This window comes from Petromyzon marinus, chromosome 73 (assembly GCF_048934315.1).
Source record: "Petromyzon marinus isolate PM22_M1 ecotype Great Lakes invasive population chromosome 73, UKy_Petmar_22M1.pri1.0, whole genome shotgun sequence".
NCBI classification, from domain to species: domain Eukaryota; kingdom Metazoa; phylum Chordata; class Hyperoartia; order Petromyzontiformes; family Petromyzontidae; genus Petromyzon; species Petromyzon marinus.
The window spans coordinates 7,329,068-7,353,556 of NC_133739.1; the positions used below are offsets into that span (position 1 = coordinate 7,329,068).

General features: G+C 43.0%; 1 protein-coding gene across 1 annotated transcript; it reads right to left on the reverse strand.

Annotated features, from left to right (window-relative positions):
* Positions 1-611: 611 nt before the first annotated feature.
* Positions 612-17,341, reverse strand: LOC116957380 (interferon-induced very large GTPase 1-like). The gene is made up of 3 exons (XM_076055876.1): positions 17,038-17,341; positions 16,260-16,338; positions 612-7,213 (listed from the first exon to the last, which is right to left on the reverse strand). The coding sequence occupies exons 1-3, from the start codon at positions 17,324-17,326 to the stop codon at positions 2,242-2,244; spliced, it is 5,340 nt and encodes a 1,779-aa protein (XP_075911991.1). The 5' UTR covers positions 17,327-17,341; the 3' UTR covers positions 612-2,241.
* Positions 17,342-24,489: the final 7,148 nt, after the last annotated feature.

A 24,489-nucleotide genomic window follows, 5' to 3' on the forward strand; every position in this document is an offset into this window, starting at 1 on the left:
GATACCAGGTGAGTAGAATTTAGTACCGCAGAGGTGGTTTTTCTAGTGAAAGGTCGCAGTATATCAGCAAGAAAACGTGCCAGTTTGTAGGTGGGGGAGCTGATAGTAGAGACGATGGGACGAAGGGGTGTATCTTCTTTGTGTATCTTTGGAAGGCCATATAATCTTGGTGGTCTGGCAGCAGAGGGCTTCAACGAGAACTGTTTGATCTCATCAATTAATGCTGTTGAATCAGAGATTATTTTGTTCGTTTTGGTGACCAGGCTGTTGGTGGGATCTCTTTTTTTATTTTTGTGTAGCTGCCATCGTTGAGTAGTTCTTGAATTTTGTTGTTATATTCTGTTTTGTCCATGATGACAGTGGCATTGCCTTTGTCGGCTGAGAGGACGACAATATCATCCCTATTTTTTAATTGAGATAATTCAAAACGTTCGTCTTTGCTGATGTTGCTGGGTGGCAACTTAGCGTTTTTGAGGGTTGCAGCGATTTCAGATCTTGCTACGCACCATGCCCCTAGTGCCTCACGTGCTTGGTGGGTGGGGGTGGAGTGGTAGCGTTGTTCTGTTTCATGTGGATGAAAGATTTCGACAAATCAACCAAACCAGCGGTGCTATGGAGGGGTCGTGTTTAATCACATGAAGTAACAATTCGCCAATAAATCGAAGCGTAAATTGTAGACCAATCAAGTCTTAAAACTACAGAAATACGTACATTCTTACGCCATAAACATGATTAATATATTGCTTTACAAGCCATTAAAGCTATCATTAAAAAAGAATCGTACATTTTCGGTTCATCTCACAAATCATAAGATTACAATGGCAATATTTGGTATCTTAAAAACACGTTTGAGAAGTCCCTCTCAAAAGTTGAGCAAGGTGATTGTTCCAGTGGTGTCATGAGTCTTCAGAGCTGGTCTCAGGCTGGGCTTGTCCAAGTTCTAATGGTTAGTTTCTTCTCCGGAGTGGGCATGGAATGGAGGTGGAGGGTGATGATTCTGGCGAATGGGTGCCTATGCATTACTGAGCTGGGGCCTTTGTTGTGAGGATGGTTGTGACGGTGAGTGTCATGGTAGTGGAGGCTGGAAGCTGGATCGAATTAAACAGATGCTGGATACAAATGCTAACTTGTACAGTGCATGTTGGTCTCCAAAGGTGATGTAGAGAATCACTCTGGCTGAAGTGCTGATAACGATTGTGTAACTGGGTTTTGCGACAGTGCATATGCTTTTGGGTAGTGGTTGGATGCAGGGTTAATGAGCTGTGGAGTGGGATGTTAATTGGTCAACCGAAGAGTCTTTAGACTCTTGAGATGGCTGGGTAGGATACGTGGGTGTTGCATGGGTCCGTAGAAAGAAGCCAGAGTCGGGGTTGTTCTGGCCCGGGATGATTCCAACAGAGGCAGTACCAGAGTCCCCGGCTTTCAGTCCCTGGCTCGCTCAAGGAGGCGCCAGTGGAAGCTGGGATCAGTCAGTTGGGTCGCTGTATGCCAGCACAGTGAGAGGGATCTAGGTATGTCCCTTTGGGTAACTCCAACAGTGATGGAGATACTCACAACATGAGGTGCAACGAGTCAAAACTATTACAAGGTAGAGAGTATTACTGTACATCTATAAAGTAAATAATTCCCTGAGATCTACATCCCTGCACGGGCTTTGCTCTTAAAACTTAAGCAACACGTACATTCTTACACCATAAAAATTATTAATATATTGATATACAAGCTATTAAAGCTATAATTAAAAAAAACATTTTCGATTCATCTCACAGAATCACAAGATTCCAATGACATTTTTTGGTATCTAAAAAAAAAATGTTTGAAAAGTCCCTCTCAAAAGTTGAGCAAGGTGATTGTCCGAGTGCAGTGACGGACATGCTTGTCCTGTCCAACTATGTCACCATACATGAGCAGAATTTGGCAAATTGATCCCCATGAATACTGGTCCTCTGAGGTGGGATTGTTTAGGTCATTTTAGGAAGAGAGTTATGTTTATTCTTACTTTATATAAAGAGGCCTAGGTGAGAAAAGCTGTTGGGGAAAGTGAGGAAGTGATTTTGCAAGGTAAAACGGTTTCAGACCGATAGAGAAAATGATCAAAAGATAAAGTGTGATAAAGGTCCTCGGTGTATAACAATCGAATCGATTGTGAGGTGATTGTGGATGACTTGATATTATATGCGCTCAAAGTAGGAGTGTAGAGAAAAACATATGTATACAGGATCATTTTACTCGACTGGGAATTTAGTGAGAATCCGTGTGTGAGGTTGGATGTTTGAAGAGATGTTTTTTTTTTATCCCAGTAATGTTCACAAAACCGTGTGCAATATTTCGAATATAGTCAATGGTATTCTTCATAAGATTCCAAAATAGGCTTATATTTTCTATTTTCCCGTATTTTTCTTTCAAGTTGTTTTCCACAGCTTCCTTTGTTACAAGAGCCCATTCTTCCGGGAGTTCGGCTGATTTGGTTTCATACATCTTAGCAAGTTTTTCATTGTATTTAGAGAAAACAAACTTCCAAATTGGTGGCTCCAGCTCAGTGCTATCTGGTGGAATGTCCCAAGATTTGTAATAGTCATTAACTTCACGATAGTTCCTGTACTCATACCCCTCTTCATTAGTATCCTCGTTAGTGAACGAGTGTGCTTCTAGATATGAATATTTGCTTTTTGCCACAGACGTTGTGCATACATCGACGATCAGAGTCCCGTCGCTACACTTCCTGCCGCACAGCCCTTGAGGGTAATGCATCGCTGCCCCGTGCTCCCTATGAGCACTGCCGCCCCTGTCACAAGGGGCCTTGCACAAGGGACAAAGTTGCCCACAGCCAGACACGGTCTTGAATATCTCTTCATGTGGCTTCACTGGCATTTCATCCAATAACGTGTTAAGGTTTTCCAAGCTACACAAATCTTTAATAATTTCGGAGCTCACTCGCTTAATTCCTTCACTAACTTCTTTATTAAACTCTTTGATCTTGTCTGGGTTTTCAAGAGTGTGGGGTCCCACAACTTGAAGGAAGTCAAATTTCATGACGATGTCTTTTATGAGATTAGATTCTAGTTTTTCTAACAAATCAGCCACTGTAATAGATTCGGTGTGTTCCGTTTCTTTTAATATCGCATTGTTTAATTTTGCCATGATCCCATCGAGAATAGGTTGTGCCAAGCATTGGATCTTATAGGGCTTCCCTTTATTCTCTTCATACTTTTGTGTGCAATGCTCTACAATGAGATCCTTAATCACTGACATAGTGAAGCTGTTGGAGTCGTGGATGAAACTGGTTAAGGTGTCAAAGTCGTCTCCATTCAGTAGGGACGACAAAATAGTCGCTTGAAGTGCTTTACGATTTGAAAGAACATTGTTTGCCTTCACGTGCCGGACTATAATTGTCCCTAATTGTTCTTTTAGAACTTCCAAGAATGCGGGTTTAAGGCATCCATCACAAAGGGCGATAATATTTCTTTGTTTTCCATCTTCAGTTTTACACATTGACGTCAGCAAATTGAAATATGATCCTTTAAGCTCTTCAAGTCGAGTATATGGGTCGTTTAGCTTGAGAAAACGCTCATGTTGCTTTGTGAAAGGGTCGATGGCAATGGAGCAAACATACATCTTGATGTCTATTACGAAACTTTTGCTGTATTGTTTTGTATCATCGGGTGTGTTTTTCAAAATCAAATCTACTTGCTGCAGCAGTTCATCACAGTAAGCTGGCCAGTAATCTGTGGCAGCATTTGCTTTGGTTTGTATGAATTGTTTGCATTTATCAATAATGTCACTGGAGAGATTTACAATGCTGTTTAGTGCAGTGTTTTCCTCAAGTGATTTTGCTTTATGTATTATAACACTGTAGTGGGTATTAAGCGTCTTAAAATCATTTTTTCCTATATCAGACCAAGAACAACTTTGCAACTTTTCCTTGAAGTGACCTGCATCTGTCTTCGTCAAATAAAGCAATGATTTTTCCATGTCACGTTTCACGTCACATTCTTGCAATGTAATTCTTTTGAGATCAGAAACCGTTTCAGACCAAATTACATTAAATGTCTTCTGAAGATCCTCTTCGTCCAATCCTTTGTCTGAATGTGTGCAATTTTCCAAGACCCTTTTAACTTTCCCACCTATAGTTTGTTTGTACTGAGTTTCTACATTTCTGTAAGATTCTAGGCATTCATGTGTATCGATGCACTCCTTGCATTTGCTAAGAGTCTCATTTGACACCACAGAGCATAATTGTTGAACACTAATGAGAAAATCCTGTCTGTACTTCTCAACAAGGTTGTTTTTTTCAGAAACCTTCTTAAAATAATCTGACAAACAGTCCTTAAATTTACATTCTTCTTTTAAAACTTCATCATCAACATCTTTAGCGAGGCTTCTTTTCAAATTTAAAAGCTCTTCATGTGACGCACGTTTTACTTTATTGGACACATTTTGCATCCAGGAAATAATATTCATACGTAGATTTAATTCCCATCCTGTATATGCAGTGCATAACGTGTTGTATGCTTCAAGAACAAGAAAGTTCCGGAAATGGAAGACGTAGGTTTCTTTTTTCATTGCAGTCCACATCGTCTTTATCCATGCACTGAATTCTGGCAACGTGTAAATGTTTCCCAACTTTGCACGTTTTTTGCATTTTTCTAGGAGGTGTTTTTTTAGTTTCCAAACCTCATCACTATATGTACAACTGACCCGAGCCATAGATGAACCACCAGCCCGGAGTCCAGGGATGTACCATTTGTCGTTTTCTGCATCATAATCTATAACATCTGTGAAGCGTTTATAATACATCGATTTCTCTTCCATTTTTGCAGCTGCCTCAGTCATCTCGTTCAGTATCTGAAGAAGACGTTCCTGGTCCTTTTTATTCTTCTCATGAGCAGAGACACCTCCACTATTCTGATGGACAAACACACAGCTGGGTTTCTTTCCGCCTTCAGTCATTCTTAAGAAAGCGTGAACAACAATCTGCAGAATGTCTTTCATTTCTTCTGCATTTTCCATCTTGACATTAAGAATAGTAGCATTGCCGAGACCAATAGCCAGTGTTGCTAGCTCATTGTCATGCTCATAGCTGTTTTCGAGCGTTGCCAGCTCAAGAGCTTTTAACCCTTCTGTGTCGATCACCAGAATGAACTCAAACCCGAGCTCTTCTGTTAGCTCATCGTCAATGCGGAGGAGCTGCATGAATGCGCCGCGTGTGCAGCGACCAGAACTCACTGCGAACTGCAGACCAAACATGGTGTTGAGCAACGTGGACTTCCCCGAGCTCTGCACGCCCAGCACAGACAGCACAAATATGCGGGGGTCTCGTTTCAGAATGTTGTTTACGTCTCCCAATAGGATGTTGTTTACTTCTCCGAATACGTCTGTGACCCAGTCAATGGGAATGCATCCAGCGTCTCCATCAAGGAGCTCCATGGGAAATCCATCCAGAAACAAATGTGCCATACGAGCTGAAAGATTCTTGTAATCTGGATGCATCTCACAATCTTTAGATGCTTCATAGATCTGTGCAACTTCACGAAAGAAATGCTCCAAACCAACCGTAGACAAAGAAGACTTCATATTTGATGGCTGAAGCTCTTTGCTTATGTCATGAGCACCAAGTGCATTGACGATTTTATTTTTGTCACGCATTGTTTTTCTTGTTTTATCATTCAGTTCGAGTTCCAGCCCATGTAAGAATAGTTTATACTCCTCTTCATCAAATTTAGAATTTTTTGAAATAAATTCTGTCATTGTTGGTGAAATCCGTTTCACTTGTTCAAGGCGGAGATTTCGTTTTTTCGTTCTCAATTGGTTCGTATATTCAAGACCGCTTCCCTTCTTCAACCGGCACAATTCTTTTTCTGTGTCTGACCATTTGTGCCACAACTTTTCACTTTGACAAGGAAAACAATTTTCACGGACACCATTACAGGCTCCCATTTTTTGCAGAATATCTTTGATCGCTTCTGCACTCCTTTGACGTTTTATGTTATTTGCATCAATTTTAATAGTTAAATCTGTGACACTTTCAGATATCATTTTCAGATTATTTGTGACATTACAGCGAGTTAATACATCCTTCATGAACTTACGAAAAAGGTTGCCAATGATAACCTTGTTATTTTTCTCTAAATCGCATACATTTACGTCCTGAACACCCAGTTCATCTAAGGTTTGCTCTAAGAGTTCATCTGTTTCATCATTTTCATCTGTATTTTTCAGCCAAAACATTTTTGAATTTGAATTAAAATCTGTGGTTACAAATTTTCGTTCATCTTCTCCAAAATTTTCAATCAGAATAACCATTGCATCACAGGCATTTTTCAGAAACTTTAATTGAGTCAGGCTCTCTCTGACATCGCCTCGGAGATTTAACACTGCAAATATGTCTGACCAGAGATCGGAGCTTTTATCCCCAGGTGGAAAATAGAAACTTATTTCCACAAGTCCATTTGAAATGTGTCTGAGAGAATTACCACTTTGCATGTCTCGATGAACGAATACATCTTCTTTGTCATTGCTCAGAATTGAGTTGAGCAGCTCTGATTTAGAGATGCTGGACCCACCGAGCCGTACAAATGCAATCATAGGCATGGCTACAACAGACATCGAATCCTCGGTGTAGCCTTTTATGGCCAGTTTATGATGGGGTCCCCATATGTGAACGACTGATTGCATGGCCTGCACTAAAAATGTGATATTTCCTTCATTTAAGTCGGGTAAGAGAAGCGGCAAAGCAAAGTGACACTGCGACATCTTCACCATGAGTGCCTGCTGTAAGAAGGTGTCAGAGCACAGAAACAGTGCGGTTATTAAATCCAATATGTCAATAGAATTTGATGCTCGTGATTTACCTACTCGATTGGACCTACGTCGATAATTAGATGTTGATTTAGGAGTATATTGTACAAGCGTCTCACTATTGGTGAATTCAGTGGACCTGGATGAAGAATTTGCCCTCAGCAAATTTTGAATGAAATGCATAGCCACGTCCTTCAGGCACTTAGGCTTTTCTTCAGAACGGGTCACTTTAGATATTTGTAAAGCTTTGGCAAGCGTCAATTTCTGTGGGTAGAACTTCATTAAATCCAAATCCATCAGAAGTTTTTCAAAACGTGTATTCTTCATTGGTGTTTGTACTTCTTTCGCGGGATGCACAGCACGATTGTCGATATCCACATTTTGGATTGGTGGAACAGACTGATCTTGTTTATTTCTGTAAAAAAACAAAGTACATGTTGAATTTAATGAGAATTTCAGGCAATTATGTCTTGCCTCATTTCAATTATCTTATGATTTCATATTACACTCTATCATAAGTTAATCAATCCCTCTTTACCTATCTTTGAGCTTATTCAGTGTCAGATTCACTGTACTCCAGCCTGGTCCGGGAGTTTAAGCAACAAAACTGCCGTATGCACAATTGAATAATTCAATGCGCATCATAACCCTGGATCCTGTTATGGTGAAACAAGCTGCCACCAAATACTCGCAGAGACAAGCAAACTAGAAAAAACGCACCTCCGGGCTTTAGCATTCCTCAAAGACACAGGCGTAACCATCAGCTGCATCAGAACAGTTATAGTCCAATGTGCACATCTAGTGAAATTCGTAACCATTTCACTTTCTTAATTGGTCCCATGATCTGCATGCAACCTTGCCGGGAATCGATAAACACAAAACTCCTGGTCCAGTTTCCTTGCCATTCTTGTTCATGCAAGGGGTCGCATGTGCCAATTTCATCGATGTGACACATTTGCCAGTTTCAAAATTACGAAAAAATATAAGAATAGGCTTCACCCTTTCTGATAATAAGACAGGTGATAAGATGTTCAAACACGAAATATATTTACATGAAAGAGGCTTGGCTGTTATAAATAACCTGTGGCATCCAAATTAAACTTGTGGAGTTCTATTGGGGTAGTACAAAGGCTGTGTACCTCCTGTCGTCCTCGTGCATAGAGCTGTTGTAGAACCTGATGTACTTACGCATGATGGACCTCAAATGTTGTCCCCCTAGAGAAACCATAATAAACTGGCTAAGGCTTACATCCTTAATGGTCCGTGTGTTAAGCTCTCGCAAGTTCATGCAGATGCGTAGGCTCCCATTTCCAGATGCCCAGCTCCTCCATTTTAGACTCCTGATAATGCACCGTCAGGACCCTTTAATGAGGCAAAATTGGTCCGTCATTTGTCAAATGAATTAAATGGCAAAATCCCTATGACAAGCCACAATCCATCGAGTCTCTAGAGAAAATCCCTCACTCAATCAGCAAGTCAGCCAATCACATCGTAGACCTCGCATTGTGCAATGTCAGTTTCCGACACCTATGCTTAGGCGCTCGACCCTTGTGACGCCCTTGTATCTCTCGTACCATACACGCCTGGAAAATTATTGAGATCCTCCATTGCTACATTAACACTTCAACAATTTTTCTTGTTTCTCCAACAGTAGATCACTTTGGCCTTTGGGTTGACCATCTTCATGGGTAGCCATCAATCAACCCATACCAGCGGCAGCTTTCCCAACGGCAATGTTCCCCGAGGTTGATTCAACTAATACGGTGATTTGTGGGGAAGTGGGCATGCAATGTGGCAGTTTCCTTCATACTAGGATTATTTCTCTAGTCGTAATACGGATTGGATGAATCTCAGACTTTATCTCATCAGGTAAATTTCTGCCTCTCAAACGGTAATCCCTTCAGCAAGATCTACAATCTCTTTTCCCTCCAGTATTCCTCCTTACCCTTAATATGCTGCAGCAGAATACTTTAATATGCTGCTCACGAGAAGTGGATCATCTAAATCTACTTGGCCAGGTACCACTAGGGTCAGCAAAAAGTAGTTCTACACCGTTAATGCATACGTCCAGCTCGGAAATGTTTAATATTGCCTAAGCTTGACCGTATATAAACAGCAAGAGAAAACGACATGTCTCGGACCGCATTCGTAAACACAAAGCAGACCTACAACACGGTAGGACGAACACTTCGGCCATGGCAGATCACTGTTATAATTCAGTAGGCTCACATGACATTGACTTCTCCAAGACGGAGGTTCTTTGCAAGCCATCTGGCTACCATGAGAGATTCGTTCATGAGGCTATCCACATATACAAACGCAGAGACAATTTCAACCGAGAAGATGGATTCTGGCTTAGCAATCATTGGAAGGATGTGATAAACCATTTCGGGTCTTAATTGATTGTTCACGCTTATGGTGGCTTTCAGACCACATCCATTATTTTCGTCTCCCCCCTCCTCTTTTCCGAACATAGATGGACTCGTCCATCTGAACAAACTGCCAAATCGCTCTCCGTGGTGCTAACGTTAAAAAAACGCCACTTTTTTCAAATTTTCTTACTGTGGTTTTCACACCTGATGATGATTGCTTGTGTTGCAGTCGAAACGTCGTGAGAAACTTATTGTTTTATATTTTTATTATTTTATTGTTTCTCTTCTACGTGGTGACTTTACCGAAAGAACCAAGAATATAAAATAGTAAGAGAAGACTCCAACAATGTTATACTTTTGAACCCAAAATGGGTAAAACAATTGAATAAAAACATAGCAATCCCTCGCCATCCGTGGGGGTAAGGTTCCTGAACACCTACTTGATTGGCAAAATCGTGGTTGGCAAGATCGTGGTTGGCAAGACTAAAGGCTTATGGAAAATAGAGGGTTAGGTTCAGTGGCCACTCTCAGCTAAGCCTAATTATGCATCTTATGCATTCAGTAAATACGAAAATATGCACAGTACTGTATAGCATGAACCTTTAATATTTATAGTGAACAAAGACGCTGTTAATTACCTTAAAAGTTGATAGTGAAGTTCAGATAACGATGACAGTAAGCATGGTGATGACGATGATAATCGTTCTTAGTGTACTCGCTCACACCCATATGGACATTATTGTGGGACCCCGGGGTCCCATAAGTCCCCGGCTCTCGCATAAACATTACATTATAATATAAACATTATATAAGAATGTAAACAAAAACTTTGCTCTTTTTCACTAATGGGATTGAAGGAGTGGTGGCAGTGTTGTCTTGTTAAACTATGCCTTTACAACTGAAAACTATATAACCTCCATTTAAATACACTAACGAAAAAATTGACACCCATCTGTCAGTCATCGTGTTTCTCAGTGTGGATTTATGAACACACTTTGTAAACACTACATAAAATAGTACGCTTTTTCAATGCCCTGTTCATATTGTAACAAGCGTTTATAAAAATGTTACTCTACAGAGTAGAGGGTCGCCGCTCCTTTAATACGCATTGATACGAGCAGTATGTGTGGGTACTATGGCTTAACCACAAAAATAAAACCTCTGCACAGATGGACACGGACAAGAGAAGTATTATCACACAGGAGGAATTAACAGTGCGACGCATCTTATCTGCTAAATATCTGCAAGGAATGGGATTGTCATTGATTGATCCTGGCCGCAGACATTGGTAGGTCACAAAAAATAATGAAGATAAGAGAGCAGCTTTGGATGAGACTTGTTATGATCCTGCCCATACCCGAGCATGGAGTGCATTCGCTTGTTCAGCTCTTCTGCGCATTCGTCCTCGCCGTGCTTGGACGACGTGCCAATGGAATCATCCGTGCCAGGCGGATCGCGGCGTTTATGTGCGCGGTGGGATGGAGCCACCAAAAATAAATCAATTAGTTACGAGTTCAATTATTCGCGACACCGGGGTCTCGCTATAAAGTTAATTTGCCGTTTTACCGAAGCCGCACTCTCTCCACGCGCAAGGCCGACCGAGCAAATAAAACTTTTTTTTTCCGTAAAGAAAAACCTCTCTCCTAGCACATTTCACATTACGCTCAACTTCACCAGCATTCCAATGCTTAGGGGCCATGATTAAGGGCAAAATTTAATGGTATTGTACGTGTACACTTTTACGAGGTATACATTACAGCAGTACGATTTGACTGCTTGCACGACGCTCAAAAGATGCGGACAAGTACTGTACGCGGGCAGAGCGGTGGTGGATGCCTCAACACGGTTGGAGATTTGGAAATCGCGGGAGGTGGAAACCAAACCGCGCTCATGTGGTGCCACGACCACGGAGCAAAACTCTCCCTGCGCTGCTATCCAGTCGCAACCCCCCCACATAGAACACACGCATGCACCCCCACGTAGGGCCTCGTGGAGGTGCTGGAGGTGGTGAAAATCACCTGGTACCATGAGTTTTCACCCGAGGGCCCCCTCATTGGGAGGTTCCACGGTTTCCCAGTGCCAGGAGATTGGCCGAGCCACCACCCCCCCCCCCCCCAGGCCAAATTGTAAGGTGGCGACCCGGCCGTAAACTGCGTTTTGCAGCACAGGATTATTAATTATTGTATGGATAGGGTGCCTCACCTTTATTTTATTATCGTACATTTGTATCATCACGTTTACAGGCGATACGTACCGTGAGGCAACGCTCAGCGAGCAGCCAGTGTATAAAATTATGGTAATGAGTCCTGTTGTGCACGCCGATTGGTTGTAGTGTGTGACGTCACCGCGACTAAGCAGCCAACCAGAGGGGCAGAATGTGACAGGAAAAAAAAGTGTCAGAGTATTATTTATGTGAAATTTTACAGAACGCTCTTAAAACCCAGGCTTAACTGCCCTTCTACACCCTTTCATCGACCCTTCACCTCCCTTAACTGTGCTCAACTCTTCTCTTCCCTCCTTTAACCGACAGCTTCGTGGCTTTCTGCTGACCACGCTCCATGCAACACCCACCATCTGTATGGGCAGGACTCTGTCCACTCATTATTTCTGTTAGTACAGCAAACTATCCCCTCTCGCGTGTTAACCGTCGCGGATTTGCGCCAAATTTATTGAGGTACAGTTTGCTAATCACGACCACTGTGTGTCGACCATTCGCGGTTGACTGCGAGATTTCCGTACGCGTCATAACTGCGCTGCTCACCACACCCCAAACCACACCATGAGCAACGGTGCCGTTAGCGACGGCATCCCTAGCAACGACGTCCTTAGCAACGGTGCCGTTAGAACCAACGGGCAGCCTTAGCGACGGCGCCCCTAGCAACGGTGCACCTAGTAACGGTGCCGTTAGAACCAACGATCAGCCTTAGCGACGGCGCCCCTAGCAACGGCTTCCCTAGCGACGGTGCCGTTAGAACCAACGATCAGCCTTAGCGACGGCGCCCCTAGCAACGGTGTACCTAGTAACGGCTTCCCTAGCGACGGTGCCGTTAGAACCAACGATCAGCCTTAGCGACGGCGCCCCTAGCAACGGTGTACCTAGTAACGGCTTCCCTAGCGACGGTGCCGTTAGAACCAACGATCAGCCTTAGCGACGGCGCCCCTAGCAACGGTGTACCTAGTAACGGCTTCCCTAGCGACGGTGCCGTTAGAACCAACGATCAGCCTTAGCGACGGCGCCCCTAGCAACGGTGTACCTAGTAACGGCTTCCCTAGCGACGGTGCCGTTAGAACCAACGATCAGCCTTAGCGACGGCGCCCCTAGCAACGGTGTACCTAGTAACGGCTTCCCTAGCGACGGTGCCGTTAGAACCAACGATCAGCCTTAGCGACGGCGCCCCTAGCAACGGTGTACCTAGTAACGGCTTCCCTAGCGACGGTGCCGTTAGAACCAACGATCAGCCTTAGCGACGGCGCCCCTAGCAACGGTGTACCTAGCAACGGCTTCCCGAGCAATGGAAAAACACACGCGGCGTCATCTTGTCTCCATCCATTGACGAGGCCGTGAGGTTCAGCCACCCACGATTTTTCTTCCTGTAGTGTACAGCGCTGCACAGCTATACGTGTACAGTACTGTGCACTCCGTTTTTTTTTATTCTATACAATTACCGTATATATTTAAAGAAGAAAATATAAGTCATATTTTACATTCAAAAACACTTATTTTTTTAATGTTGGGTTCATATAGTATTACATTGGAACAAAATGGGTTGGTGTCATTACGAACCATACCCTCATTTTCCTAATTGCCTTTTAGTTTGCGTATTGCAGATTTATTGATTGTGAAAATTTTCAAGAACGTAACCCCCCATTAGTCAGGAGTCATCCTGTAGTTCGTTTTGTCGTTGTTTGTAACTTGCTCATTCACCCCGATTAGACAACTGTGAAAAAGCGCTTCATTGCTCATAGGATATTCCCAGGATAGATAAAGATGCCTTCCCTGTTCTAGTGCCACATCGCCCCTCGGTAACCTTATACACGAGACAGCATCTTCATAAGGACTGTGTTCCACTAACCATGCACTTGGGATGAGCTTAAGGACTCCATTTTTACAGGACATGCCGAACAGGGTTTACATTTTACCACCATTTAAACTTTCATTTGGCAAAAACATAGTTTAAATTTACATCCTGCTATTAGTAGATTACTGAACCACATCATATGGATGTATTCACATTTTAACACAGCTATGTGCATATATATTATAACGCTCATGCATACATTGTTTATTTATATATTCACAACATATTATACTTGATTTGGAGCTTTCGTGACTGCAGGTATTACTCTTTGGTTCGTTCAGTAAAGTAACGTAGAAAGAAAATACATTTAATAATAGCATATGACGTTTCGATTGGTACACAAGCAATCATTATCAGGTACAAATGAAAGAGAAAACAAACCTAGTATACATAGGAAAATGTGATGCAATACAACACAGAGTCGGCTAACATAAGTCAACACCATACCAGGTTGATTACGTTCTTCCAAAGATTGCTACATTTGAGAGAGATAAAAAGACACATAGACATACACAAAAGCAGAGAGAGATAACAGAGACACACCCATAGGCACGCATAGAAGCAACGCCTGTGTCGAGGCCTTAAATAGAGAGAGAGAGTGGGGCAGAGAGAGGTGGGGGGGGGGTAGATAAATTAGCATGTCAATTAGAGATTTGGAGCTTTCGTGACTACAAGAATTACTACAACACGAGGACAGAGAGAGAGAGAGGGAGCACACTTAACCAAACAAACTTAGCAACATTTGGAAATGTAGTGCAATGCAACAGAGATTCGGTCAGCACACAATTAACGCATAGCCTGGTGCAGTGTATAGTAGTGGTGTAAAGTAGTAGTGTGTAGTGTATTTGTATACTTTTTTTTCCAAGGCGTCATCAAGCACTGCATTAACCACGCAGAGTACTTGTGGTGAACGTGAATCAAAAGTGGCCAAATTTACCACTGCTTCAGCTGCACCACCACTCTTATTGTTGTTGTTAGAGAGCAATCTTACAATATTCAAATCTGTACGGACGTTTCGCTGGAGATTTCATGCAGCAAAGTCCGGTTGTTAACAGCTCAGATCGAGTGAAAACGCTTCCTGATCTGAACTCATGTTGACAGCATAACGATTGTTATTATTATTATTTACCCGGGAAGCCTCTCTGATTCTGAAGACTTTTCAGGAGGGTCCTGCCAACTTATAATATTTGGCCAATACCAGTTATTTTGCACGCATTGTTTTAGTTATGGGGGCGGGGGGGGGTCGGACAAAACGCATGGAAAGCAGAGAGAGGATAAAAACTCTACACAGGAGGGCACCCGATTCAGGAATAGAATCGAGGCTCTTTCTGGCTGTGAGGCACGGCGAGTTACGACTGCGGCGCTGCCTCCCTGCATCAATAGAGACAAAATCTGCGAGACTCCAGCCCCCAGGTTCCTCACAGCTCTCCCTTCTCTGCTTCTCTTACTAAGAAAACAATACGCCTCCTTCTCAATATCTCTTCACGAAAAAATATATAATAGGGTCTTTCATAAATTTTGATTTAAAGCTTTCGTGACTGCAGTAATTCATATTCTTAGTTTTTTCGGTAAAGTCACGTTAAAGAGAAACAACAAAATAATAAAATATATATAAAACAATAAAAACACAAAGCAGACCTTAAACACGGTAGGACCAACACCTCGGCCGTAGCAGATCATTGTTCTAATTCAGTGGGCTCACATGCCATTGACTTTTCCAAGACAGAGGTTCTTTGTAAGCCATCTGGCTTCCATGAGAGATTCGTTCATGAGGCTATCCACATATACAAGCACCGAGACAATTTCAACCGAGAAGATGGATTCTATCTTAGCAATCATTGGAAAGATTTGATAAACCATTTCAGTTCTTAATTGATTGTTCACGCTTACAGTGGCTTTCAGACAGCATACATTATAAAAAATTTCGTCTCCCCCCTCCTCTTTTCAAAATATAGATGGACTAGTCCTGGGTAAACTGCCAAATCGTTGCGCGTGGCGCTAACGTTTTTTTATAAATAAATAAATGCGCCGTTTAAAAATAAATTTATGCGAACCAACACACCTGAAGACGACCGTTTGAGTTATGGTCGAAACGTCGTGAGAATTTTTTGTATTGTTTTATATATATTTTATTATTTTGTTGTTTCTCTTTAACGTGACTTTACCGAAAAAACTAAGAATAGGGTCTTTCTTCTTCTTTGGTTCTTTCGGTAAAGTCACGTAGAATGAGAATAAAATAATAAATTGATAAAATAAAATAACACAATAATATTCTCACGACGTTTCGGCCACAACACAAGCGGCCTTCATCAGGTGAAGGGAGTGAGACTGTCTGGTAGGACAGCGCTGGAGTGAGAGAGCCACGTTCAGATCACGGCTTTTAAGCTGTGTGAGAGGAACAAAGAGCCTTGACGAAGGAATTAGCATAAAATTTAGCATTGAAAAGGCTGAATGATTAGCTTGTGACTGGTCACAGAAATAGCTATGTTAAAAGTTAAAGCATACAAATCCGCAGAGGCACCCATTGTTAAAAGGAATTAGCATAGAATTTAGCATTGAAATAGCTAAATTAAGGCATTCGCTTGTAACTGCTACAGAAATAGTTACGTTGAAGTCAGAGCATACACATTCACCGAGGCACTTAGTACAAATCAAAACAGGAGAATTTAGCATTGAAATAACTAGGCGAATTTTTTCTGGCAACAAAACTGAAACCCTTTTTACAAGGATTCATGTTACTGCATTAACCACAATACCTGTGGTCAAAATGCAAAAAAAAACCTCTGATTATATATACACATTGTCCTTGAAACTGATTGGTCTACACATCCGAGCCTGGGAGCATTTTTCCACAATGTAAAAACCGGTGCAGTTTTCTGGTATTAAACAAATTTTGTTTAACAGGAAAAAAAAGGGGAAAAACCTATTCTTATATTTTCTTTAACAAAATACATGATTCCGTTGTTTGTCCGACTGCGGCATAATGAATTGTAACAAGCCAAAAAAGCACCTTCTCTGCAGTCGTTCTTTTGGGCGTTTTGCTTCAACAATGGACTTCATGCTCGGCAAGAGCTGCTCCTCAGAAACACCTGTGGGATGAGACATTACACACTCGGACATTGAACCCCACCGATCATTCCATTGCATCTGACAGAGGCCACCTAAACTGAATTTAGTTGTTAAGTTGCCATCAAGTTAGGTTGAGAACGCTGTGTAAGGACTCATCGGTGCTCTTACGGCTTGAGAAGAAGTCAATGATGAAGCTCACCGTTACACAAGGTTTCCGTGAAGTGGAACTTAACTCAGATTATATAATTATTATAAAGTACTCCAAGTTCAACAACGTCATGTTTTTGTAAGAAGTATCTTTCATGGCCCCGACTGATGTCGTGTGCAGTAATATTTGCGTGGATTTTACAATCACCTGCTGACTGTAGCGGACTGTGTTTGCGATATTTGTATGATACCGTTTTGGCAATGGTGAATAGCAAATAACTTGAAACCTCTAATATGAATTTTCCATACTGTTTATTAAACAGGTGAGATTTCAGGCAATAGCTCTTCTACATGGCAGAGCAGTGACGGTACTGTAGTTCATTTAACTTCTAACTCATTCACTGTTACATTTACATCCTGTTCCCAGACAGATCACGTTATTGGACGAATATTTTTTTTAAATCTATCATAGAGCTTTCAAAAAAACGTTTGCTCAAAATGCACTTGGTCTGGTGAGTGAAGAGGGCGAACTGGAGGTCCCGCTGATGAGAGTCACGCACCGTGCACCGTACCTGGTCCGCGTTGGTCGCGTTGGTCGCGTTGCGCCATCACGAGGTGGCGGTCGGAGGCCGCCAGCTGCCCCCCCTCTCTATTGCTGGCGCGGACTCTGCAGCCTCTTCTTATGGAGCCCGCGAGCCAATCAGAGAGAGGCACCTGGCGAGGAGTCGCGTGCAGCTCCGTACCGGGTCCTTCCTGTTCGTGCTCTCTCAATTGGCCGTGCACCCCTCTCAGCTGTGGGCGTTTGCTCCCACCCTCAATGGGCTCACAAACAGCCAGCGCCAGGCTTGTCCACGTTACCATGTCCGAGGATGAGAGCGGGACTGACTTTTGGAACAGAAAATAGTTTTACGGTGAATTAAAGACCGGTCGACCAACACCTCCAGTACTTTCGATCTGTAGCATCCGGCTGTTCAATAGTCGCGGGGTGGTGGTGATGGGGTTCAGTCCACGTTGATGTTATGTATTTTTATTACGCGCTTTTATTTAACTCACTCCGTCTGTTGTCGTATCCTTAAAACATCTTGTAACTCAAATTTTCCCCACTTCCCAATGGGCTATCGACTGCATACTTGGTATACTTATGTCATACTGATGACAAGACTATATTCAATCATAAAAAAAACATGTCAATACATCTTTTTAAACATTTTACAAACTTTTATTTAACTCACTCTGTTGTATCCTCAAATCTTGTAAGTCAATTTCAACCATCTTCCCAATGTCGTATCGACTGCAAACTTGGTATAGGTATGTCATACTGATGACAATACTATATTCTATCATTAAAAATTATAAATATGTATTTTTTTACAATCTTTTTTACGGGTCTAATTGTCCACGCTCAACTCACGTTGCCTGTAAATCATCACGGTCCCCTTACGTTATGGCAAGCTGCGGGACCACTTCCTGAAGTTGTGGAGTTCTGCCATTACGAGTACGGTACATTTCATTAAAGCGTTTTTTTCAAGTATTTTTAAATATTTTATTATACCACAGCTGTACCTAAAATCTACACGAAAAATAAAACGTATCTTTTGGGGTTTTTCCTCCAATCGCATCCAATTTTTCTCTGGGTGTAGTCCCTTGACCCTTGCGTGACCCCTACAACCAATACTGGCCGTGTTCCCCACCAATTTACAAAGTCATCAAGTTAATGTTCCAGTGAATTCGCATAATTGTGCTTCAATAGTCATCCTCATAAATATCTTCTTCTCACCACAAAGTCCAACTATATCCCAATGTAACTATTTGAAATGGTTTGCTTCGTTTTCAGTTGGGGTCCATGTTGGTGGAAAACGCAGGCGTTTTCTTCATACTCAGTGATTCTCAATGCTGGGAACTGCGTGCTGTGATTGGGGCTTCACGCCATAGAGGCGTTATGTGACGTAGCTTCACAATGCTATTCAGCACGGGTGGAGAAAGTTGCCCGTTACTGTGTGGTGTGTAAACATCGTCACTGGGGAGATAAAGGCGGCTGGGCGTGGTGCTGGCCACCCACCCCCTCGTCTGCCGTGCCGGCCTTCATAGGTACTACTCGCGAACAGCACTTGCCCCAACAGTCTGTTAAGGCTATATGGGGGATCTTTGTCCTTTTTTAGTGATGGTGTGCATCTGTGTCTGTGTGGCTGTGATCTGCGTACAAGTGTAGTGACATAGAATGGGTCACGAGAGCGTGTAGCGCTGGTTACAGGTAGAGAGCGGGATTATGGGTGTAGTAGCCCAGTCTACCAGCAGGGCAAGTGATAGGCCGGGGTAACTAATGTAGAGTAAAGGTGACAGAGGGGACACGTGGGGTGAAGCTGAGAACCTTCTAGTAGGTTCCAGAAGGGGGCGTGGCCGAGGGCGGAGCCAGGCCACGCTGGGGAGGATAAAAGGGAGGCCCCATCGCTGGGTCAGGGATGCTGCGGTTTGGGAATGGAACCCGTCGTCTAAGCAATTCTTCGTCCCCGTCTTCACCTTCTCATCGGTGTTGGGTTAGGCAGTGTGCCGGTTATCCTGACCTGTGTGTAGTTATCCCCTGTACTGTGGAAAGTGTAGAATAAACGTTGTGCCCCCTACACTAGTGTGCCATTGAGTGACCGACTACCTCAAGTGTTCACCCCACCCTTCTCAGCTTGACAAAGCCATTGCCTTGTCCTCCTTTATCCCTGAAGCAGAAGATTAGTGCTGGATTCAGCTACATTTGCAATGTGATTTGTAACTTTAAACCTTACCGGTACGGATTCTGGAAATGCTGATGGGGATTTTTGCATATCCACAAATGACTGTGCATTAATAAAAGGGAATGTGTGTATCTTGTTTGACACATGGTTTTCCAGCCTGTATTATTATTTGTTTATGCTTGTTTTGTTCTCATCACTTACACACTTAACGATGTATTCGTGTGTGTGCATGTTTAAAGAAGCTCCTTGGAGACATCCATATTTGAAGGTAGAGCTTTATTTCTAACTGAACGTATTTACAGTTCCTAGCGTAACAACCACCACACTCGTGATTACTACGACTTTCTTCAGCCCCAGTCGTTTCCACCAAGTTGTTTTTCGAACAGACAGCCCAGATGGTTTCCACCAAGTTGAGTCTCCAACAGTCAACCTCGATGGTTTTCATTTAGCTGATCTCGAACAGTCAACCCCGGTGTCGTCCACCTGTGGTCGCTGATTAGTTTCCGAGCAAATGCCCCGACCATCGGTGACACTCCCTTTTAATCTCTCTCTCTGCCCTTTATTAGTTACCACCTGCCGTCTCTTGCTGCAATGCCTTCTTCTCCGGATTTTAGACATCCGGCCACCTATCTTGTATTTTATAAATTCCCAGTGTAGTCCCGTACTTATGTATGTGGCAGTCTGATATGGAGGAGGCTCGTGAAGGACGCTTCTGGGAAGTTGGAGGCAGTCGCCCTCGAACAACAACGGAGGGCAAAGGAGCGATGCTCACAACAACGAGCGGAGTGTCGGGTGGCTGAAAGCACAGCAGGTTGGCACAGTAGGGGGCACGGGTGGTGCATCAGCCAGTCATCTCAGTCATCTCAGTCAGTCGACCCGTGGCACTTGGGTCTGTTCCGTGACCTCCTGCCAGTGGGCGTGCGACACTTCACGTGGCCTCAACGTGCACATAGCCTGGCACAAGCGTCATGGTGACGTCACCGCCACTTAGTGGCGAGTGGCGGTGGTGTTTGTTGAGTAGTGGATAAGGCAGAGTTAATGGCAAATGAGTTATTGGGATCTCTGAGTCTGTGGACCCTTTTTAAAACTTGCCTTACAACGTATCTATATTTCTCTTTAACCATCATTGGGCCCCGCAGTCGCGAGAAGTTAACTACCTCGCCTGGTATACAGGAGGGCGTGGGTTCTATCTCGACCCTGACGCCTGTGTGTTTGGAGTTTGCATGTTCTCCCCGTGGTCACGTGGATTTTTCTCCGGATCCTCCTGTTTTTCCCTCCACATAAAAAAAATGCGTTTAGAGTATTTGGCTGCTATAAATTTCCACGTGATAATCAACTTCATTGCTCTATCGTTTGGGGCCAGGTGGCTTCTGAAAAATAGCTTTTTAGCTCAGTGGCCCCTAACTGCTAAAATAAAAATAGTTACTTCGTTGATAGTTAGTAGTTGGTTTTAGCCAATTCAGAAAATGGCTTTTAGTGTTTCCTTCATTGTGTTGCCGTGTTTCGTGAGCTATGGCCACCGCCGATTGGCTGCTGCTGTGTTTGTACATTGCTATGAGATGACCGGCACTTTGTACAGAACTATTATTATTACTAGTATTGCTATTACTACTAATATCACTATTATTACTAGTATTACTATTACTACTAGTATTACTATTACTACTAGCTGTGTTTGGGCAATAGTCACAGTTTTCAGTTTCCATATTTTTACTCAAATATCACGAATGTTTTTAGTTCCTTCTACCAAAGTGCGGAGAGAAGGTGGGGGAGGGGGTCAGCTCATCCATCGTGCATGCCTGTGGGGTGGAGGGTGCTCCAGACTGCATTGAACTGGCACAGCTAAACTCATCCTGAGCCAGTCACCAAAAAATTTTACGCATTCATCAATAAACGCTGTGGCCTTAAAATATTTTTTTTAAATCGGTGACGTTACGGGCAATGGTCCTTCTGTCCCCGCTCCATTTTCCACCCCCGCGGGGTTTTGGTGGTAGAAGGCGGTGTTAACACAAGGACAAAGTCTTGTCAGTGGGTAGATCTCTTGTTTGCTGCTATAGCAGGCAATGTTCTCAATTCCAGCCTCCTCTGATATTTGCTGACAACTACACCTGATGATGAGGGTCACCTCAAACTATGCGGGTTGGTCAGTGCGGGATCGCCAAAGGACAAAGATACCATGGGGGGTAAATTTCCGATTGCTTTCTATCTCCTACAATAAGTAATATTTTTGAAAACTAAAAAAAAACACGCTTTAATGAAATGTACCCTACTAGCAATGGAAGAACTCCATGACTCCTGGAAGTGGCGCCAAAGCTTGCCATAACGTGAGGGACCGTGGTGATTTACAGGCAACGCCAGTTGAGCGTAGACAATTAGACCCAAGCCGAAACATAATGTATAAAAAAATATTGTTTAAAATGTTTTATTTATTTACTTTTATGATAGAATACAGTTATTGTCATTAGTATGACATAATTATATCAAGCTTGCAGTCGATACCACATCGGGAAGTGGGTTATAATTGAGTTACAAGATTTGAGGATACAACAACAGACAGAGTGAGTTCATAGAAAGCGTGTAAAAAGCGCCCCTCTTGCTGAGCGACGTGGCGGCTCTGAACTCTGCGGGAGCAAAAGGCTCCGGCCCTGAATTGAATGAACAAGTCGATACAACACAAACATTAACCCCGACATTGGATTTAACAGCTGCAAGCAACACTGAAGAGTGCAGGAGAATACAAGTTAGGAAACAGTAAAGTCAGCACACAATCCAACGCAACCGAATCGACGGGGTTTAGGAGTTACATGAGGTGCATCCAAGGTCAACACCACATTGACAGAAATAATTAAATAAGTATGCATTGGGAGGCAGAGTGGTGCACCAGAAAGGGTATGAGAGTAATTCCAGACGGGTTCTATTTTGGGTGGAGTTGGCATGTTTCCACCTTGTTCTGCATGAGGGTGAGAGAGCGTGTGAATGAATGGAGTTGGAATGTCCTCCCCTTGTTCTACATGAGGGTTTCAGTAAGCGTCATTGTTTGGAGCTTCTATTCTCTCTCCCTGCTCGGCATGGGTTTCCTCCAGATTCTCCGGTTTCCGACCATAGCGAAAAGCCCCAGAAAATGCAACTGGTGATAGACAAAACATGCCGATGCTGAAAACTCACCTGCACATCACTCATTTGGGGTTATTCAACAACAGCAACATTGCCTGTTACGCTTGTGAATACTTGGCAGAATCTTCCTGAGAAACGTTATTTAGACTAAATGATATTTTCCTGGGTAATGTCTCATGATAACAACATATACGAGAAGAAGAAAAATGTTGGCGATCACAGTAGTTACACACTGGACATTAAGATGATGGAGTTGGAGTATTAAAAGGGGTTGGATAATGCATTGGAAAAGTTCATAAAAACTGAAAATCCAAAGACAATATGAAAACGAAAATTATACTTACGAAACAGATTGTGCCAATATCGTACTGTTATGTGCACCAGAATGTTGGAGTCTGAGCAAAACAGATGAATGAAAAATACGACATAAATGGATGGCATGAGGGAATAATTTGGAGTTTCGAGGCAGTCATTATTAAGATATACAGTGAGAGAAAAATGTATTTGATCCCCTGCTGATTTTGTACGTTTGCCCACTGACAAAGAAATGATCAGTCTATAATTTTAATGGTAGGTTTATTTGAACAGTGAGAGAAAGAATAACAACAAAATCCAGAAAAACGCATGTCAAAAATGTAATTAATTGATTTGCATTTTAATGAGGGAAATAAGTATTTGACCCCCTCTCCATCAGAAAGATTTCTGGCTCTCAGGTGTCTTTTATACAGGTAACGAGCTGAGATTAGGAGCACACTCTTAAAGGGAGTGCTCCTAATCTCAGCTTGTTACCTGTATAAAAGACACCTGTCCACAAAAGCAATCAATCAATCAGATTCCAAACTCTCCACCATAGCCAAGACCAAAGAGCTCTCCATGGATGTCAGGGACAAGATTGTAGACCTACACAAGGCTGGAATGGGCTACAAGACCATTGCCAAGCAGCTTGGTGAGAAGGTGACAACAGTTGGTGCGATTATTCGCAAATGGAAGAAACACAAAAGAACTGTCAATCTCTCTCGGCCTGGGGCTCCATGCAAGATCTCACCTCGTGGAGTTGCAATGATCATAAGAACGGTGAGGAATCAGCCCAGAACTACACGGGAGGATCTTGTCAATGATCTCAAGGCAGCTGGGACCATAGTCACCAAGAAAACAATTGGTAACACACTACGCCGTGAAGGACTGAAATCCTGCAGTGCCCGCAAGGTCCCCCTGCTCAAGAAAGCACATATACATGCCCGTCTGAAGTTTGCCAATGAACATCTGAATGATTCAGAGGACAACTGGGTGAAAGTGTTGTGGTCAGATGAGACCAAAATGGAGCTCTTTGGCATCAACTCAACTCGCCGTGTTTGGAGGAGGAATGCTGCCTATGACCCCAAGAACACAATCCCCACCGTCAAACATGGAGGTGGAAACATTATGCTTTGGGGGTGTTTTTCTGCTAAGGGGACAGGACAACTTCACCGCATCAAAGGGACGATGGACGGGGCCATGTACCGTCAAATCTTGGGTGAGAACCTCCTTCCCTCAGCCAGGGCATTGAAAATGGGTCGTGGATGGGTATTCCAGCATGACAATGACCCAAAACACACGGCCAAGGCAACAAAAGAGTGGCTCAAGAAGCACATTAAGGTCCTGGAGTGGCCTAGCCACTCTCCAGACCTTAATCCCATAGAAAATCTGTGGAGGGAGCTGAAGGTTCGAGTTGCCAAACGTCAGCCTCGAAACCTTAATGACTTGGAGAAGATCTGCAAATAGGAGTGGGACAAAATCCCTCCTGAGATGTGTGCAAACCTGGTGGCCAACTACAAGACACGTCTGACCTCTGTGATTGCCAACAAGGGTTTTGCCACCAAGTACTAAGTCATGTTTTGCAGAGGGGTCAAATACTTATTTCCCTCGTTAAAATGCAAATCAATTTATAACATTTTTGACATGCGTTTTTCTGGATTTTGTTCTTCTTCTGTCTCTCAATGTTCAAATAAACCTACCAGTAAAATTATAGACCGATCATTTCTTCGTCAGTGGGCAGACGTACAAAATCAGCAGGGGATCAAATACTTTTTTTCCCTCTGTACGAAAATTAAGATGAGGACAAATATGTTCACAAAAGGCACAGGCGACAAGACTGCAGTACTTTGGAGAATGGAGCTTGACAGAGTACCATAAATGGTGATTAAAATA

Bases quoted from the DNA above. Each gene is read 5' to 3' on its own strand.
- LOC116957380 (XM_076055876.1), bottom strand. From the start codon at position 17,326: ATGGTAACGTGGACAAGCCTGGCGCTGGCTGTTTGTGAGCCCATTGAG. The intron at 16,339-17,037 runs GTACGGTGCACG...CTCATCCCACAG, and splicing joins ACGCGACCAACGCGGACCAG to GTGTTTCTGAGGAGCAGCTC. The intron at 7,214-16,259 runs GTGCTTTTTTGG...GTTTTTTTACAG, and splicing joins AAAGAACGACTGCAGAGAAG to AAATAAACAAGATCAGTCTG.